Source organism: Hippocampus comes, unplaced genomic scaffold (assembly GCF_001891065.2).
Source record: "Hippocampus comes isolate QL1 unplaced genomic scaffold, H_comes_QL1_v1.1 scaffold166, whole genome shotgun sequence".
NCBI lineage: Eukaryota > Metazoa > Chordata > Actinopteri > Syngnathiformes > Syngnathidae > Hippocampus > Hippocampus comes.
The window spans coordinates 438,124-457,293 of NW_017805452.1; the positions used below are offsets into that span (position 1 = coordinate 438,124).

The following is a 19,170-nucleotide window of genomic DNA, read 5'->3' on the forward strand; positions in this document are numbered from 1 at the left end:
GTGGTGTGGGGGATGGGGGGGCAGGGTGGAAAGCGATGCGGAGGAAGAGGAGGCTTGGCGTCATCGTGGCGCTCGTGGCAGCGGCGGCGGTCATGCGTTACGCGTAAAATTCCTCTTGCTTGTCCGGCTTCTGGTAGGTGACGGTGGCCTGCTTGGGCTCCTCCAGTGTGTAGCTGCCCTCGTCCTTCTTCTTCATGCGGTACACCAGCAGCATGACCAGGAAGGCGGCGAACAGGGCGCCCACCACGCCACCGACGATGACCGCTGAACAAACACATGAGACAGAGACGGGGGAGGTGGGCATTTCAGTCGGAAAGTAGCATGTGACTTTGGAAACACATTTGTATACCCTCGACTATAAAAAAAAAAAAAAAAAAGTAAAGAAAGAAAGAAATTGGGACATGTGGTGGGCAAAAGTACTGGGACAGGAAGTCAAAATGGTTCCTGTAAGTCCATCCATCCATTTTCGGATCCGCTTTATCCTCACGAGGGTCGCGGGGTGGCGGGTTCTGGAGCCTATCCCAGCCGTCTTCGGGCAGTAGGCGGGGGACACCCTGAACTGGTTGCCCGCCACTCACAGGGCACACACAAACGAACAACCATTCGCGCTCACATTCACACCTAGGGACAATTTAGAGTGTTCAGTCAGCCTGCCATGCATGTTTTTGGAATGTGGGAGGAAACCGGAGTACCCAGAGAAAACCCACGCAGGCCCGGGGAGAACATGCAAACTCCACACAGGAAGGCCGGAACCGGGTCGACGCGCTAACCACTCGCCCACCAGGCCGCCTTCTTCAAGTATGTTGGTCAATTTTCACTCATTGTCCCAATACTTTTGTCCATTAAAAAAACTGCGGTTGTGTGATGGCCACATGTTGCAATACTTCAATTCATTTTCACTTCTGTCACATTATTACTGTCCAATTTTGCTTCCTATCCCAAAGCTTTTGCCCATTTTTAATTTCTGTCTGAAAATTTTGGTACATCTGTCAGTTTGTTGCTACATCCTGACAGAATATTTTGGTCCATTCTCCCTTTGAGTCCCAATATTTTTTGTTAAATTTTGCTTCCTGTGTGCTCGACGATCGTAATTTGATTTTGTCTGCCCATTTTCACTTTCGGTCTGAAAATTTTGGTACATCTGTCCTAATATTTCAGTTTGTTGCTACTTCCTGACAGAATATTTTGGTCCATTCTCACTTCATGTCCCAATATTTTTTGATAAATTTTACTTCCTGTGTGCTCGACGATCGTAATTTGATTTTGTCGATTTTCACTGCGCGTTTCCCTTTGGGTCCCTGTAGGTGTGATAGCCACGCGTCCCAATACTCACTCCCTCAATATTTTTGTCCGTTTTGACTTTACGTCCCAATTGTTTTGTCCATTATATATTTTTTTTTATTATTTAGCTTCCAGTCTCAATATTTTTGTCTGTCCAAGAAGTGAACATTTGCAACAATATTTTTACAGATAGTGATGACTGACAAGAAGTATTGGGACATCAGGCCAACCCACTTACATCAAGTGTAAAAGAACAAAAATATTGGGTCAGGAAAGAAAAATGGAAGAAAACCGACAAGCTGCCGTCACAGCTACGGCTAGTGAAAAAGGACAAAAATGTGACACAGCTACAGCAGCTTCCACTCTTCTGGGAACACTTGACTGGATGTGAATATTCTAATATGTGCTCATATATGGCTGGGGGGGAACGATGTTAAATTAAGTCTCCCGCCCTCCTCCCGCAAAAAAAGAGAAAAAAAATGGAGAAAAGACTCTTGGTGTGGAACCTTTGCCTCTGCTCAGCACGTGGGTGGTGTTTGTTCCAAGATGGCACCAGCTGTGCCTTCAACTGTACTCGTCTTTTTTTTTTTTTTTCCGTTCCATTCTGGCCCATATATGCTTTGGCAGAGGTAAAATGCCGGCGTAAAACAAATAAATGAATGAATGAATAAATAAATGAATACAGATAATAGAAGATTTCTCAACGAGGGTGAACTGCTGTTCGTACTCATGTTTCAACCACAGGATAGCAGGACCGCTCTGCTTTGTATTAACAAACACATTGACACACACACACACACACGAACGCAAACATGCGCGCGCACAGACAAACACACAGTCTAGTCTAGCCTAAAGTCTGTTGCCTCCTGCTCTTTTACCAGTGACCAGGAAATCAGCAAAAACCACAGCCAGCAGTCCACCAATGAGAATGGCTGGAAGAGACAGAGAGGTCAGACCAGTTGGAAACTCCGTCGCTATCGAGCCCACAAAACCTTTTTTTGGGGAGATGAGTCAATGAACGACTCTGCTTGATGGAAACGGTGTAAATCGGTCGCAGGCGTTCAACAGGGAAGGGAGGTTACAAGGCCAAAAAGAGACAACACCGACCTATCAAGACTTCTTTCCTTTCCAGGATGTTTTTCTGCGGGAGCTGCGCGGCTGAGCTGCCGCCGTCCACCGTGTTGCCGACCAGATCCGGATCCTCCGGCGTCAGGGCGCGGCCAAGATCGCTGCGCTGGTCGTCGCGGATCTCGAAGTCGCCGCTGGGCCCCACGACGGCCACCTCGTTGTTGCCTTCCTCGGCACGTGCCTGGGAGACAGGAAGTGGACTTTAAGGGCCCGATAGCGTGGAGCGCAATTTTCCGCCAGGAACAACGAGGCCCTTTTTGGTTCTGATCAGCGGAAAGTTATTTACTACTTTTAAATCTTAAAACACAGATACAGCTGAGTCTGGAAATTATTAAAAGAGGCTGTTGGAATTCTGGAGTCCATTATTTGATGGAGTCTTCCAAATTCGTCCCAAAAAAAAAACCCCAACAATTCTCCAGAATGTGTCATCCGATTTTCAAAATTCGAACTGCATTTTGACAGATTTGGATTTTTTTTTGTTTTGTAAATCCTGTCACTTTGCGATTTGTTGGTGTTAGGAAGTACACAGAATCAAAATGGCCGACTTCCTGTTATCCGATATAAGCAATAAGTTCTTGAGACTGTTTCCAGGGTACGACAGAAGACATGTCCATCCATTTTTGCGTTGATCGGTCAAACTGACGAATTTTTTTCAAACATGGCCAAAAACGAACAGTAAGTCAGCTGTTTTGGTTTGAGGAGGACAAAATTCCAGGTTTTGTTCTTGTTAAGCAACTCTCCCAAACAAGTTTCAATTAGAAGCTTGTCTTCTAGACCAGTGTTTTTCAAACCTTTTGGAGCCATGGCACACTTCTTTCATTGAAAAAAATCTCACGGCACACCACTAGCTGAAAATATGAAAAAAACGCTTATTTTAACAATGAACGTGTTATATTGTTACTTTAACCGTTTTTAACATTAAAGAATGACGTTATAACAGCTTGAATTGGAATCAAATGAACACAAAGAAAAAAGTATTTTATAATCTTTGATAATTATTTCACTGTCGTCCTGGATTCATGCGGCAAATTCGCTTGTCTCGAGTGGTCGAAACACAAGGCAATTGGCTAGATGTTGCTGCTCCCTAGTGGTATGGGAGGGTACTACATGATTACTTTCTGGGCGATTCACAGGCATACAAATTGGATATTTTAATATGGACCGGCACTGGTCCATGGGTCATTTGGTACGGGGCCGCACTTAAAAAATAAATAACTTACCTTACTTCCGTTTTATTTATTTCGGTTTCCCGTATTTTGAAGGCACGTTTCAACATTGCCATAGCGACCAGAGTATTGCGGCCAGATAGGACGTTCCTCGTGTCATGATTCGGATTGATAATTATGTTTCAAAAACACCACAGTTTTCATGCACATCATATGATATTATTTTGTTGTATTTATCTTGTCACGCCTTAAAAGCCGGTCACTGAAAATATCGTCTGACATTAAACCGGTCCGGGGGGCAAAAAAGGTTGGGCACCGCCGTTCCAGACAGAAGAACAAAAAACGGCAAAGCATTTCAGCCTACGCGGTTTCACGGAGGTGAACCACAGTGTTCCTTTGCTCATCATTGTTGAGGATTCGCCGAGGAGAAAGGAAAAAAAAACAAAAAAACTAAGCACTCGGGCCCGCTGACGGCTGCTCGCAGCTTATTGTTGTTTGCCGCGATTCCAGATTGGAATGGCAAAATAAACGCCTTTGTTCTCTTAATTTAACTTTCTTGCAAAGGCAGTTGTGACAACAAAGACATTTTGCATTACACCCCCACACCCATACTGAATCTTATTAAAAAGGAGCAAAAAAAAAAAAGGAAAAACAATCATGTTTGGCTGCCTCTCAGAAGAGTCTGCATCGAGTTCTCTCTCACACCAAGATCTATTGTGCTCAAAGCGATTCAGAATGCGACCGGACACTGTTTTGTGGGGATGAAAGTCACTTTTTAAAACACTGCTGCCTGCTTGAGACCCTGAGTGGCAAACACACAAAGGTGCCACTGTGTGCGCTTATGCGCATGTGTGCACTTTTTGGCCACGACAACCGCGCACAGCTGCCGGATTTGAGTAATGACAGAGGCGCTTTACACATGAAACTATATCCTGAAATACATACAAGGATATATTTGAGGTCTTCCTTGAGCAGCCCATGCCTGAATGATCTCAACTTGCTCGGTTGTTCCAAGAAAAGTTGTACTTACTTATTCACTGTTCCTTGGACTTCTTTTTTTTTTTTTTTTTTTTTTTTATAGCTGCATCTGTTAAGATTCAACAAAGTCGAAAACTATTTGAGAAAGGTCACTTTTTTTACCGAACCGGGCTAAAAAGTGAAGGGTAAGCAGCACTTAGTGGTTTGAACTCCAAAGTTTAAAGATTGACAGTTACAAGACACAAATCTCTTTACGTTGTGACTAAATGCAAACTGCATCGGATTCCGACGAAAGCTGGTTTGACTTTCAGAGTGAGTAATTGTTTTCAGTAAAAAAAAAAAAAAAAAAAAAATCCTCCTTACTCTAAGATTTTGCTTTTAACTGGGATGATTTTTAAAAAGGGTGTCAAATACTCTCGTCACAAACATTTTACTAGAAAATGGATGTCCACAAATCAAGATTAATTATTAATCTGGATAATTTGAGGTGATATTATCATATATACACACAACAACAAAAATGGTTGGGATGCCCCCCCAACCTCCCAATTAAAAATATATGAGTAAATAATTCGCTTCATTTTGGATGGCAAGATCAAATCTTTTCACAAAAATATTGGAGGGAATTTTTTTTTGTTAAAAAAAAAAAGTCTATTAATCAAGACAAAATATCCATAGATAATTTGGGGTGACGTGATCAAATATTCATATTTAAAAATATTTGTCCATAAAAAAAGACACATATTGAATATGTTATCTATTGTAGTCTATTTTATTTTTTATTTTTTAATATGTACTAAAAAGTGTAGAAGAACATTAAATAATATGAATTGACAAAAATGCAAATCACGACATAAATCCCGAGGGGGAATGTAATGATTTTTCAAAAACTATAGACGGAAAGTTGCAAAAAAAAAAAAAAGAAAAACAGCCCAAAAAAAAAAAAACAACCTTGTGCTGATAAAAAGAAAAAAAAACAATGTTGCTGGAAGTGAATATGAAGCTTTGAAATGCTGGCAACCAATTTTTTTTTTTTTTTTTTTTGTTCTCACCGGCGTCGTCGTTGGCTGTGCTGGGCGTGTGCTTCTCTCCGTGGGGGCCCTCAGCGTGGTAGTCGCCACGGGGACCCTGGGCCTGAAGGGGAACCTGGTCTTGAGGGTGGTGGTGGGCGGGGTGGCGGTGGTGCGCTCCTCCGTGGCGAATAGGTCGTCCTCTGTGGTGGCGTCCACGTCCGAGATGGGGTGAAGCGACGTGGCTTCCGGCGACAGGTACACGTCCTCTTCTTCGGTGGGCAGTACGGTTGTCACCGCGGCGATGGGAGCTAAGGATTTGGGTGTGGCAGTGGTCTGGGCGGCAGCGGCAGCGGCAGCAGCGGCGGCTCTTATGCGCTCCAGCTCTCGCTCCCTCTCCCGCTCTCGTTGCCGTTCTCGTTCGCGTTCTCTTTCGCGCTCCCGTTCCCTCTCCCGCTCCCGTTCCCGCTGGCGCTCCAACTCTCGAACCCGCTCCCGCTCCCGTTCCCGCTCACGCTCCCTCTCCAGCTGCTTCTCCTTCTCCTTCTCCAACTCCAGTTCCCAGAAACAGCCGCTCTCGCCGTCTGTTTCTGTCGGCAAGAGGGTGGCAGCGGTGGTGATAGGGGCAGCGGCGACGCTGGTGGTGGCGACGGTGGTGGTGGCGGCGACGGTGGTGGTGGTGGTGGTGGTTGCTTTTGTCGCAGTGGCGGTGATGGCGACGGCGGGGTTGGGGTCGGCGCTGGGCTCGGCCGCGGGTGCGGCCGAGGGTGCGGGACTGGTGGCCTGGGTGGTGGACATAGGGATGGGATCTTCCGTGGTGAAGGACACGGACAGTGACGTCGGCCTCACGCTGATGTCGGGAACTGGAAAAAAGAGAGAGCGAGAGAGGGACATGCGGTATGAATCTAACTTTATTGAAAAGGAAACTGGGAAATTTGAGTATAACTTTACAGATGAAGTGTATTATTCAAATGGAACTTTATTGAGATGAAAAGCAGGACACACTAATGTAACTATTGAACAGAAGAGCAGGATGTTTGAATCTACTTTGTTTACAAGGAGATGGGGAAATTCAAATGGGTCTTTATTGAGAGGGAGAGCATATCATTTTGAATGTAACTTTATTGAGAGGGAGCGTGGGATATTCAAAGGTAACCGGTAATAAAAAAAAAATCTTTGAAGAAGCAACGCGGCATTTGAATAGAACTGCGTGCGAACAAACAAAACTTGACGGAAAAAGAGGAGCTGGACATTCAAATGACACTTTATGAACAAAAAGGTGGTGAAGAGGAGAGCCGGACATTTCACGGAAGTATTCAAAAGTAAAGTGGGCACTTTCAAGTGTTACTTTACTGAAAAGGAGAGCAGGACTTTTGAATGCAGCTTGATTGAGGACAAGCAAAATTGGTAGCATTTTTGAAACAACATCTTTTGCTTATTTTCTACTACAATTCCCCAACCCCCCTTGTTTTTGCCAGAACAATAGGAATTGAGATGAAATGAACAGGCAAGCTAATATCATTTTAGCCTGTCCACAGCGTTGTTATAATCCACTCTGACAGTTTCCCGCGATGACTGAGGCATGAAGTACAACTGCGGCAAAGCGACGAGGTAGAGTGCGGTGGAAAAAGGGGCTTTTGAGTATTAAACAAGTGCAGAGAGGAGATTAATTTTCCCGCCGTAGCTTTCATTACGTTTGAGCAGCGGCTGAAAGAGGAGCAAATTGAATGTGGGCTCACAAAGGCATGCGGGCAGGAGAGGATATTACAAAATGGACTCCGACAATGGAGCCCCTTGTCAAAAACCAAGACGAGACGCCGGACTGATCAGTATCATCACCGGTGGAGTTAACGCAATTTTCCGGCCGGCGGTTTCCACCGCCGCCCGTTCTCATTGCCGCCGCCAAAGGAGTTATGTTTTTAGTCGAGTGCGTTTCCATTTGTTGGCACCCGGACAAAACGCAAAAAAACGACTAAGCCGCTTAGGTGGAGGCATCTCGTATGAACTTTTTATTCATCATTGTGGAAACTCAAATTTCAAAGATGGTGGAACTCTTGGAACATAAACCCGGCAAACATCTTACAAGGCTGTCAGTTAAATGTCATTTTCAGGGCACTGTTCACATTGCAATTTGGATCAGATCTGGATTAAAACTCTCTGACATGCCATTTTTTGTTGTTGTTGTTTCGGTTTCATTTTTAAATTGGATTTTTGAAAATCTTGACTAAAACGTCGCTTGCGGTGTGCTCGTTTTGCACTTTGGCGCACACCCGCAGGATCGGAGTACAGTAGAAGTGAGCACAATTTACAGCTGAATTTAATGTTGCTAGTTTTATTCCTTTTCGTTGTTTAAACTAATCAATAAAATTCGAAGTATGCTCAGGGGTGCGGTTTTTTGTTATTGTTTGTTTTTTGGAAGAGGCGCAGTTTCCAATTTTTTTTTTTTTTTCATTTATTGTGCTGTAGCATTCGACAGCAAATCTACACGAGTCAACAGGACCAACTCACTTAATTTTATTACCTGATGGCTCTAAAACATCACAAAACTAAAACTAGCTACGTTCAAGTTAGTTTACGGTAAGCGTCCCGTGCTAGTGAGCGCAGATCAGAACATCAGGCCCAATTCCAGCAATGCGCTTTAGACTAAGCGGCTAATTCCTACGCACGCCAGACAAATGCCAACATGCACTGTGCCAGATAGGTGCGGGATGGTCTAATCTGTGTGGACTTTAATCTGATTAGAGCAAATAAGATCTCGGGGAGGGTGGTCATGTTTGCCTGGGTGTTTCCAGGTTTGCTGTAATTGGTCGTTGAAACCGCTTTGTGTGGCGCGTTGGGACAGAGTGTGTTTGGATGCTGTTGCACGGGGGGGGGATGGTCTTGAGGGTCAGCAGATTGAAAGGCTGCAGCTGGCGGTGGAAACACACAAACACACACGCGCACACACACTTACATCCAGAGCCGGATCCCGAGTAGAGGTCCTCGTCATCGTAGAACTCGTCCGCCGTCGAGCCTTCGTCATCGACGGGCAACCACGTCTGTCCCTGCTGGAGAGAAAAAAAAACAAGAGAATGTGATTGGATGTTTGCCGCTTTACTTGACAGGACGAAGCCTTCTCGACAGGGTGAAAGATGGCGGCCGGGGTAACATCTGGCTTTGCGGAGAAGCCCGCTTAATGAAACCCTCCAACGGCAGGACATCAAAGCCGCAGAGAGCGGCAGTACGTCGGTGCCAGAGGCCGTTAATGTTTCAACTCAAATGCTAATTTTTCAACCTGCTTGAGGCTTTTTTTCTTTCAATAAACTCAAAGACAAACAGAAAAAAGGATCACGGAAAACTGATGTTGATGTGATCTCAGGGGATGACCGCAGGGCAGGCTAAGGGAGCGCTAATAGCTCACCGTTCACGAATGTACATATCAATGGGCGAAACATTTGGAGGAAAAACACGCCTCTAAGTTTGAACAAAACTCGGCCCCGTCGTCCAAAGTTTCATTTGGCTAACATTGAAGGATTTACTTCAGCTTTTTGTGACAATATTTAGATTCGAGCTAGCACAGCTATTGAGTAGAAGATAAAGACGAGGCACAGAAATGTTGGAACATGTTGGACAAAGAAAATGAACATTGTAGGTATTGTACAAACTATGTGGCGGTGGTGGAAAATGCTTGTCTCGATTGCGACGAAAGATGACGCAGTTCATGGAGCGAATGGTGAATGCCGTGCGTAAGAATGGCACTGGCGTTCAAACCCGACGTCAGAACTGTGAGGCAGATGTGCTAACCACTAGCTCACCGTACTACCTGTGAAGCTGGGTTAAATTATTGTATTTTTTTCCCCATGATGCACTGTGGTCACTTAAAATGGCCTATTTACGCACAAACTTTCCTGGCGGTTTATCCGCTAATTAGCTGTGGAAAAAAAGGAGAAAAAAACAGGCTCTGCGTTTTGCTGGAAGTGCTGGAAAACTCAATCGTATGTGACCAAAGTGTACTTTATATCTCCCTGGCAAATCTAAATCTCTTCCTGGGGGGGCTCGTCGGCAGTGGTGATGGTTGGGGGAGTGGGGGGGCGCCCAGCTAGCTTTTGTGATGCTAATTGTGCAAACATATGAGAGGAGAAGAAGCTCCTCCCCACCCGCCGGTTCCAGACGCAGGAAACCCGATGCCTTTAAAAGCCAATAAAGTCATAATGGAAGCCGGATACCCAAGTTGGCCTGCACTACAGCACGTCTCGCTCGGCGTGCTGCGTCTGAGAGGGGCGGGCATACCTTGCTGGAAAGAAGTGCAACCGTTTGGTGTGTGTGTGTGTGTGTGTGCATGTGCGTGCGTGTGTGTGAGTCCCAGACATGACATGGCGTGAGGAGAAAGAAATTCTGACCACCATGTAGATGAAATTATACGTATAAAGTGTTCATTTGTGCCCACGAAATAAAGCGTTACCTTGACTTATGCAAATGAATTTACTCATTTCCCCCACGTTTTGAAGAAAGAAAAATAGCGCCGCCCTGGAAAAAAAAAACACAGTAAAAGAATGAAAGAAACTGGAGTCACCAAGCGGAATTACTGTACGCACTGTAGTAATCGTGAGGTGGAGGTGCGCCTTAAATGGTGCGCGTATGCCATCCAAGGATTTCGCGATGAAGGCGGTTGCTACAGGCAACCTTTGCCTTTTGCAGAGAATCCCATCGTTTGGGGGTGGGTGGAAAACACACTCACAGGAAACATCCTGGCACACACATCGCAGCGCTTTAATTCCTTGCAAAAGATGTTGCATTAAAACAACCTAAAAATCAGCTTGACACCCCCCCCTCTTGCCCCACGTAGTGCACCCCCCTCCCCATACTCGCCCTACTTTCCTTTCATCTGCCTTATCTCGACTCAGCGTGGCTTTAAAAACACACGCTTAAATAATCCCGAATGACCAGACCCCTCTAGGCAGGACCAGAAGTCACCCCCCTAGGGCCCCCCTTTTTTTTAAATACACATTTAAAACACACACTCACACACACACACGTCTAAATCCAGGCCATACGGCGGCGGAGAGTCTCTTCTGTCTATTTTCAGAGTTGGATGCAGACTCTTTCAACGTGTGCAGCCCACCCCCACCCCTCCACAGACACACATAAACGCGTGCCCACCCCCCCCTACCTTACACACACTTAAAGCCCGATGTCATCACGCTGTGTCTCAGCATGTTCAATTTATGAGCCGATATTGTGGTGTCAATTCACAGTGTGCCAGAGAGCAATGCCGTCACTGCGTCTAATTACAGCGTGCGCATTACAGTGGCTATAATGACAGGTTTTGATTGTGGCGTGAGTGTGTGTTGGCAAGGGCTATTTGTGTGTGTGTGTGTGTGTGTGTTTCCCCCCCAAAGTGATCCGAATTGAATGGAACCAACCAGGGCTGCATTTTACCAAGCTATAAACAGCCCCACGCCACATAGCTAACCAACCCGCAACGAGACGTCACACGGCTCTCCCACACCGCACCAATAAAACCCAAAGAAAGGCGGGGGCGAAAGGGGGCTAGGGTGGTAGCTGGGGGGGTAAATCCTGTGCGCTGCCCTCGATTTCGCTCCTGCCACCACTGCTCGCAAAAAAATAAAAAATAAAAATAAAACGATAACAACCTGTCCAGGCTGCTTTCTGGCAGCGTGTGAAGCCCTGCCATCGAAAGACGTGGAGCCAGTTTTTCCCCAGGGTCATCTTATCAAAAAAAAAAAAAAAGAGAGAGAGAGAGAGAGAGATCCCCACACTGGACACTTTATTAGGTACATTCAAAATTCATGGACGTACGACGTCTGCATAATTATGCATGATTGGGTGGTTAGGAGTCATGTATTATTCACAAAGTGCAGAAAATGTTACGAAGAAAGCCGAACTTGGATGTGGGCCAAAAGTAGAAGGGCTTATGCGTTGGCAGAGGTGGCAATGTTTTTTCATTTCAGTGAACCGAGTGTTTTTAAACTGTGCCTCATTTAAAAAAAAAAAAAAAAAAAAAGGAAAAAAAAAAGGGGGGGCTGGGGGCCACCGATAACAAACTCTCGCAGTTCAAACTTGGCAGAGGTGATCGTGTTTTATACTCACTACAGATGGTTCTGGTGGGAGCCAAACAATCTCGTGATAAATTTGCCAAACAATGGATCGCTTGCCCCTTCCCTTGACAAGTTTGTTGAACAAATAACTCATCGATAAGTACACTAGTTGAACGCCCCCCCCCCCGGAATGTTGACGTATTCACCCCAAAAAAAAATGGATCGCCTCTCCTTGTTGACAAATACGGTGAGCAATTTATCTCCTGCTGGCTGACAAGTTCAAACAACCAACCGCCGCCCCGCCACCCTCGGCCAAAAATGTGGCCCCAAGTTTAGCAAACAACTTCTCTCACCCCACCCTCCTCGACGAGTTTGCTGAGCAACCAAACGTATGTCGACAACCGATCTGGCACATTGATGAGATGACCAAACCAGCCATTGCAGCCCCTTTAATGTCGAAAAATCCATCAAATAACTCATTTCGGACAAGTTTTCCAGAGTAACCGATCGCATTCCAAGTCGACAAACTTTGTCAGTCCCCTATCACTAATTTCACCGATTTCTCTCCTTTCAATAGTTTGCCGAACAACCGATCGCAGTTGCAGCCTCAAATTTTGATCAGGCATTGGATGAACTTGATCATGTTCTGCTTGCCCAAGAAAAAAAAAAAAAAAAAAAGTGGTACAATCCAATCGACTGGAATAAGCAAACACACAAATAGCTTTTGTTGAAGCTTGGGGGGTGTGAGGGGTGGGGGTTGGTCTACACCGGCCTTGGTTGCGCAGTGAAGCCCAGGTGCGTTCTCTGAGGCGACGGCAATGCGATCTGGAGCGACACGACCTCAACGTTGCCGCGTGCCGACTTGTTTTACACACAGGTGAGCCGCCTTTTTTTTTTTTTTTTTTTACATCTCAGCGGCGTCATTTTGTGAAAAGGCAGGCATCCGACTCACTGCTCAATTGATTCAAGTTGTGAGTGCTGGAAAAAAAAAAAAAACACCAAGGCCGCCTAGCAGTTACCGTGTTTGTTTCAGCTACACAACAACAGAAGGTCGCGTTTTGACGCCATTCGATCATCTCATCAAAAGACCTTTGTTTTTTTGTTGAAATCGAGACGGCTTCTCTTCGTCTTCATCATACACATTCCTCGGTAACCCGAGAGGGTGACACCCGCACGAGGCCCGGCCAACGCACACAAAGCACAAACTTGCAATACAGAACTCATTCATTGCCGTCTTTAATGTGGGAGATGTTACCCGATCATTCTTCCGCATCGTCTCTCAAATTGCGGGGGCTACATTTGAATAGCAACACCATCTGTGACGCTCTTTCCTCATCGCTAAATGGGAGGACAGACGTTGAGGGGGGTCTAGGGTGGGGATAAAAGCAATTAAGGAAAGCCAGGTCATATCCAACGGGTTGCCTTTTTACATCCAGATGTCAGCCGGTCACTAACTGCGCAAAAAAAAAAAAAAAAAGGGGGGTGGGAACGTTGGGCGGCAGCAAAGCGGCACTCCCCGGCCACATTTACATCAAAATATATGAATGACATCTGTGGTGACAAGCAAGGTGAAAGGGTCCATTGTCATTCAAAGCTTGTTGCAAGAGTGGAGGCAAACACTTAGCGTAACGAACAGCTCCCATTTTCAGATGAGCAACAAGGATAAATGACACAACAAAATATGCACGAGAGTACCAGGTTCGGTGGCACGCCGTCAGATTCTGCCGACGTGCTCCGCCCACGCGCAATGACGAAATCTCAAATCCTCAGCAATTAAGCGTTAGCCATCTGTCGAGTTTAGGTGGTTTGAATTTGGTAGCGAATGGTAAGAATCTGCCCAAGTTTTTGCAGGACGGACACCTCGAAAAATTGAAAATTTTCTAAACTAACCCCATTGGTGGCTTCAAATGAAAATGGCAGACTCCCTGTGTGTTTTGAAGCTTTTTTGGGGGTGGGCCGCGGTTTTGTCATGATAAACACGGCTACCAAATTTCATGTCGCTAACATACAAGGACCGGACGGGCTTCAGGGGCTAAATTTCTCTCAAATACCAGACGGTGCTTTCCAACCAAATTTGGACCGCCCGCCAGCCAAAAACTTTTTTTACAGCATGGGAAATCTCTCACTTTGTCGATTTATTTGGCCCGAGAACAACAACGGAGAATTATGTTGACCCTAAAGCAGGTAATGAAAAGTTCACATGGAGTTGAGGTGGCACATTTCGAAGATGGCTGCCCACGCCTCGTAAAGAGCTTGCTGATTCACGCCGACTGCTGCGTCGGCTCTTCTTCGCCAATCACACGGAACCGCCGGAGTAGTAAGGGGCCGACAGGCCCTCCAGAGAAAATAAACGCCGCCTGTTTATTGTCTGTAGCGCTTCCATCCCCGCCCCCGCAGTAAATCCACGAGCCAATCGCCGGTGACCTCCACTCTGCCTCCATCTTTGGCTTTTTTTTTTTTTTTTTAAACGCTCCGTCTCGTCGCTCGCTAACTGGCGTGGCAGCCTGGAAGGTGGCCAGATCAGCGCGAGTAGGTTAGCAGGTGATAGCCTTGTTAAGACACACCTGCCGTCTTCGGCGGAGATTAGCACGGATAGCCTCGCCGCACTGCTCGCACAAACTCTTTGTCTCACACACTTTGGCGCACGCACGCGACAACGTCGAACTTTGACGGGAGGCGTTCACGGAATCACAGATTGGGACGTTATGGTAACGTGCTACATAGCTACAACAAGTAGCTATCGGGCTAATTATCCATCCAGCCAGCCATTATCCTCACAAGGGTCGCGGGGGGTGCGGCGGGGGACAACCTGAACCGGTTGCCAGCCAATCGCATGGCACACAGAGACAAACAACCATCCGCGCTCACACTCACACCGAGGGACAATTTAGAGTGTTGAATCAGCCTGCCGTGCATGTTTTTGGAATGTGGGAGGAAACCGGAGTACCCGGAGAAAACCCACGCAGGCCCGGGGAGAACATGCAAACTCCACACAGGGAGGCTGGAGCTGGAATTGAACTCGGTACCTCTGCACTGTGAGGTCGACGCGCTAACCACAGGACCACGGGCCGCCCATCGGGCTAATTCGTAAAAACGAAATAACATTTGAAATGTTCTCAATCAAACCGAGGTGTCGCCGAAGCGTGAAAGTGCTTCTTTTTCAGAAAATGAAAAGCACTCCGCTTTGCGAAACCAACCAATGTCAGCCAGGCAAGTTAGCATGTTAGCATTTGTCGGTAGCATCTCAGAAATGTGATGCCGCATTGACACTCTTGATAAGCACGTTTTGCATATCCTTCCTCGACCAAGACCTTAAAACCCCCCAAAAACACAAACATACCTCCCAACGTGGTTCTACCACCCTTTTAGCCATCTTAAGTTATACCAATGTCAACCAATCGACAAATACCGACTCTATCTTGTCCCCCAGGGTTCTGTTAGGATGTTCCCGACACTGAAATGATATTCGAACTTTGTCTGGCGAGTGGAGCCGATTAAACTGCACAAGTGGAAGAGTTGCACTTTCACGGCACCCTTGGAATTTATATTCATTACTCGCCATCCAAACTCCGAGCAAGTTATCCATGAAGAAAATGCGAGGGAACTTGGAAGTTGTCGGCAGCGGGGGTTCACGAGTGGGAGCTCGTAAGAGAGAACCCACTGTGCAGTTTGACGCTCATTAGCGCTTTTTAAAAAATGCTTCCGAAGGTCTTGAGTGGAATGGGGCGGGGGGGGTACATTTGGATATCTATCTGGCACTACGAGGGGAGGAAGTGTTAATGCCGGAGACTAATGTGTTTTTGTATTTGTTTTCAGCCCTCCACGCTTGAGTGTTCGTAAACAAGCTCGTGTGCGAGAGCCAGAAAATGAACGCAACATGTTTACTGTCAATCAGATTCAGCAGAGCCAAGTTCCGCTGAGCCGAGTTGCAAAATTATCTGGAAATGTAACGGCAAGAGCGGTGAGCATCGGGGGGAGCAGGTGCACAAAAGGTAAAAAAAAAAAAAAAAATCACGTTGACGGACCTGAAAGGCTTTTTGAACCTTTTTTTAATTTGCCTCACATGGCTACCTTACATTTGTGTGGTTCACGGTTTAAATTTGTTCCACCTCAGCTCGAGTCTGTCTCGCAGGTGTGTTTATAGCATTTGTGGGTACTGCTCTGCTCGAATTAGCCACAATTATTTGCATGGTGGGGTGTCGTGTTTAACGTTTCCCTCGGCAAAGGTCAGAGCCATATGGGAATTTTCCTGCCAAAGAGAAAAGCCGTTTGCGCGCGGGTGCTAGCGGGACAGGCTACACGGAGTCGCCTCCAAAAATGTCATCATCCTTTAATCATCATCATTATCATCGCAAGCCTCGGACAAGCGTCAGTTTTAATGACACGTGTTATCATCTGGCGGTTAATTAAAATGCCCGGTAAGTGGATCACGCTGACGCTAACTTCAAGGAGCATCTCGTTTGACTTCCAAATGTCCACCGCGAAACCCCCGCTTCAGCTCCCTTTGTCCTGTCGGCTTTGATCTGCGTTTCAAAACTCCAACGAGATGGGAAATCTTCAGCAGCTGTATTTTCAAGCCATGACACACACACTCCACAAACATGGCACCCAGGACATAATTTTGGGGGGGGGGGGCAGGGGGGGTGGTGTCCTGGTAACTGAAACGTTGAGTTTAAGGTCCAAAACGCAATCAGGTGCTCAACCCTGAAGGACGTTATCGTGTTAGCTCATAGCATGTCCGCGCGAGCAGCTGCATAATGAAGCCACAGACGCAGTCGGGTGGGGTGAGGGGGGGGGGGTCACATGATTGTCTAGTGGCACATCAGATGACTCGAAGTGGAGCTGCGAGACCACACACACACACACACACACACACACCACACACACACACACACACACACACACACACACACACACACACACACACATGCGTACACACACGCACAAAGTATTTCATTGATCCAGTTGCGCTATGGCCCGACATGGAGGTATGATAGTTGGGGGGGGTCGGGCAGAGGCAGATAGATGCCCGTGGCAGCCAGTTGTTACACTAATCTGACAATCCAATGGGATTAAGCGCGTGCGCACACCCACACACACATACACGGTGTCATCACTTCTGAGGACATTACAGTAACAATGTAAAACACATTCAGTCGTCCCCTATTCACTTGTTGTCCACGAGGATAAACGATGAGTACAATTACGTAAATTTGGCGAGACCGAGCACAGGTACTCGACAAAGGCAAACTGCACAACGTCCGCTCAAACCAGACAGAATGGTGTAGTACATGAGAGGTTGGTGAGGGTTTCTCGTGCGGTGGTATCGGAGAAGAGAGATACACACACGCACAGACAGACACAGATGCACACTTCATAGGACTTTCTATTAACACTGTTAAAAAAAAAAAAAAAACATTCTTACAGTGAAACTCTCACCAATTTCCTGTTGTCCTTACATGGAGGCAGCGTCGACGCACACACAGCAGGCCTCCCTGCGTGGAATCGTCTTTCATTATGGATGACCTTATGAAACATGCATCTCTAACGTGCACAACTGCGTGTGTGTGTGTGTGTGTGTGTGTGTGTGTGTGTGTGTGTGTGTGTGTGTGTGTGTGTGTGTGTGTGTGAGCGCCTGTGTGTCTGAGACGTCCACTAAATGGCAGCCGCTGTGTGTGTAGGACACATTCCGCAACTCTACGTAGCCGGCAAATTCGGGATATTTTAATACGAGAATCGAGCACACCATGTGCAATTGTGTCAAATGTGTTTGTGGAGTCAGAAACGCTTAAAGATTCCGGCACGACTGCCTCTCCCACACTGCATAATGCACTGTTTTGTGCTTTAGGAGTGTGGGTGTCTATCAGGGAGTGTCACGCGCGTGTGTGTGTGTGTGTGTGTGTGTGCGTGTGTGTATTGATGTGTGATTGTGGAAAAATGCTGCAGTTAGCGCGACGTGCTAGTCAGCTCGTGGGTCAATGGCAAAACTGAACGCAGATGAATGTGTTATTTTGTGCCTGTGTGTGCGTGTGTGTTGTCTCAATGATCTGATGCCTGCCAGGACCAGCGGGAGGGCGTGGCGCCCGCGGCTGCAACTTTTCAGCCGTTTCTAAGGAACTTTTCAAAAGGGGCTCAGAAATGCGTCTGCTACCCCCCCCACCCCCCACCCCTTTGTATAGGGGGGGCGGATGGGGGGGTGCTGGAGGCGCTCCCGAGCAGGGTAATCAATGCTTTCTCCGTCGAGCTAAGTCGAAAATGCGAAGGAGGAAGCCGAATAGGGTTGAGTCGGCGTGTGAGTCACAAGGCGACGTGCGCGCGCTAGCGCTGGTGTAATTACAGATTGCACAATTAGACTGATGACTGTCATGCGCGCCTTTGATGAGGGAGGATGAAGAAGACGACAAGAAAGATGAGGAGGAAAGAGACAAACGATGCAGAGGAGGGAGACAAGGACTGAAAAAAAAAATGAAAAAGATAAATAAGACAAATAGACAGAAGAAGACTACAAACAAAGACATGGACAAAGTCGAGGAAGGACAAAGATGGAGAATACAGCAAGGATGTGAATGGCAGAGATGCCGAAAAAAAACACACACAAAAAAAAAATCACGGACAAAGCTGAAGAAGATTTGTGTGTGTCTCAAGAACACAGGTGGGGAAACAAAATGCTCCTGCGGGGCACAATAAAGAGCAGATGACCTCGCCACGGTCGGGCTGGCTCCGGTTGGCTGACAAGCCTCCCGCAGGCCGACAGATCCTTCCCGCGCACTTACAAATTTTCTGTCCGGCCGACTTGCGAGGATTTTCATCAATCGCAAAGACGCGAACGAGCTAATGTCGGCCGCGACAAACTCTGATTTCGTTCATTTACTTTTCCGGTTGTGACATGTGATTGGCAAAAACAAGCTGGGCCTCCTTTTGGTATTTTTCGAGCCTTTTCATCAATTTTCCTTTCAAAGCACAGAGGATTATTTTTTTTTTTCATTGAAACCGCACTTGAGTCAATGATGAATTTGTCACCGGCGGGGTCACGCTAGCGGCCGACAGCATAACGTATGTGTCGTGAAAGCATCTGGCCGCCGCCGCTCGTGACTTCTTGTGTAATCCCGTCCGAGTTGTTTCGCGCGTCCAATCCGTCTCCGCCGTCCCGAGCTCCTTTACAAGCGCCCGCGAACCGTGCAGCCATCCATCTCCCTTTCATTTGCTGCCATCTTTTCCCCCTACGGGCGTCAGCAACCCTCGCCCACCTTGTCGGATTTGAAGAAGACAAGCATGAAGAAGAAGACAAAGAAGACAAGACGAGGGCGAAAACCTCCAAAAATTGAGCCTCCGAAGACACGGAGGAAAAGAAAAGGACAACAAAGGCGGGAAGAAAGGGGAAGAAGTCAAGGATGAAGACAACAAAGACAAAAACAAGAAATTGGCCAATTTGATATCTGCCGATTAATCATCGATTAAATCTACGGGCCGATTAATCATCGATTAATCGACCCGTAGATTTAATCCCTTTTCGATGTGTCATTGCAGGTTCACAATATCTCTATATATATATATATATATATATATATA

At 46.6% G+C, this 19,170-nt stretch overlaps 1 protein-coding gene across 2 annotated transcripts in view; it reads right to left on the bottom strand.

Annotated features, from left to right (window-relative positions):
* Positions 1–6: 6 nt before the first annotated feature.
* The window catches only part of sdc3 (syndecan 3), a 27,974-nt gene continuing 8,810 nt past the window's right edge, over positions 7–19,170 (bottom strand). The window contains exons 2-5 of one of the 2 annotated variants that reach the window (XM_019874199.1): positions 8,517–8,607; positions 5,606–6,426; positions 2,389–2,590; positions 7–264 (exon numbers count right to left, since the gene is read on the bottom strand). In XM_019874199.1, coding sequence (XP_019729758.1) covers positions 98–264; positions 2,389–2,590; positions 5,606–6,426; positions 8,517–8,607 — 1,281 coding nt within the window. In that variant the 3' untranslated portion in view covers positions 7–97. Of the gene's footprint in view, positions 265–2,388; positions 2,591–5,605; positions 6,427–8,516; positions 8,611–19,170 lie in introns of both variants that reach the window. The other variant, XM_019874198.1, reaches the window with a different exon arrangement.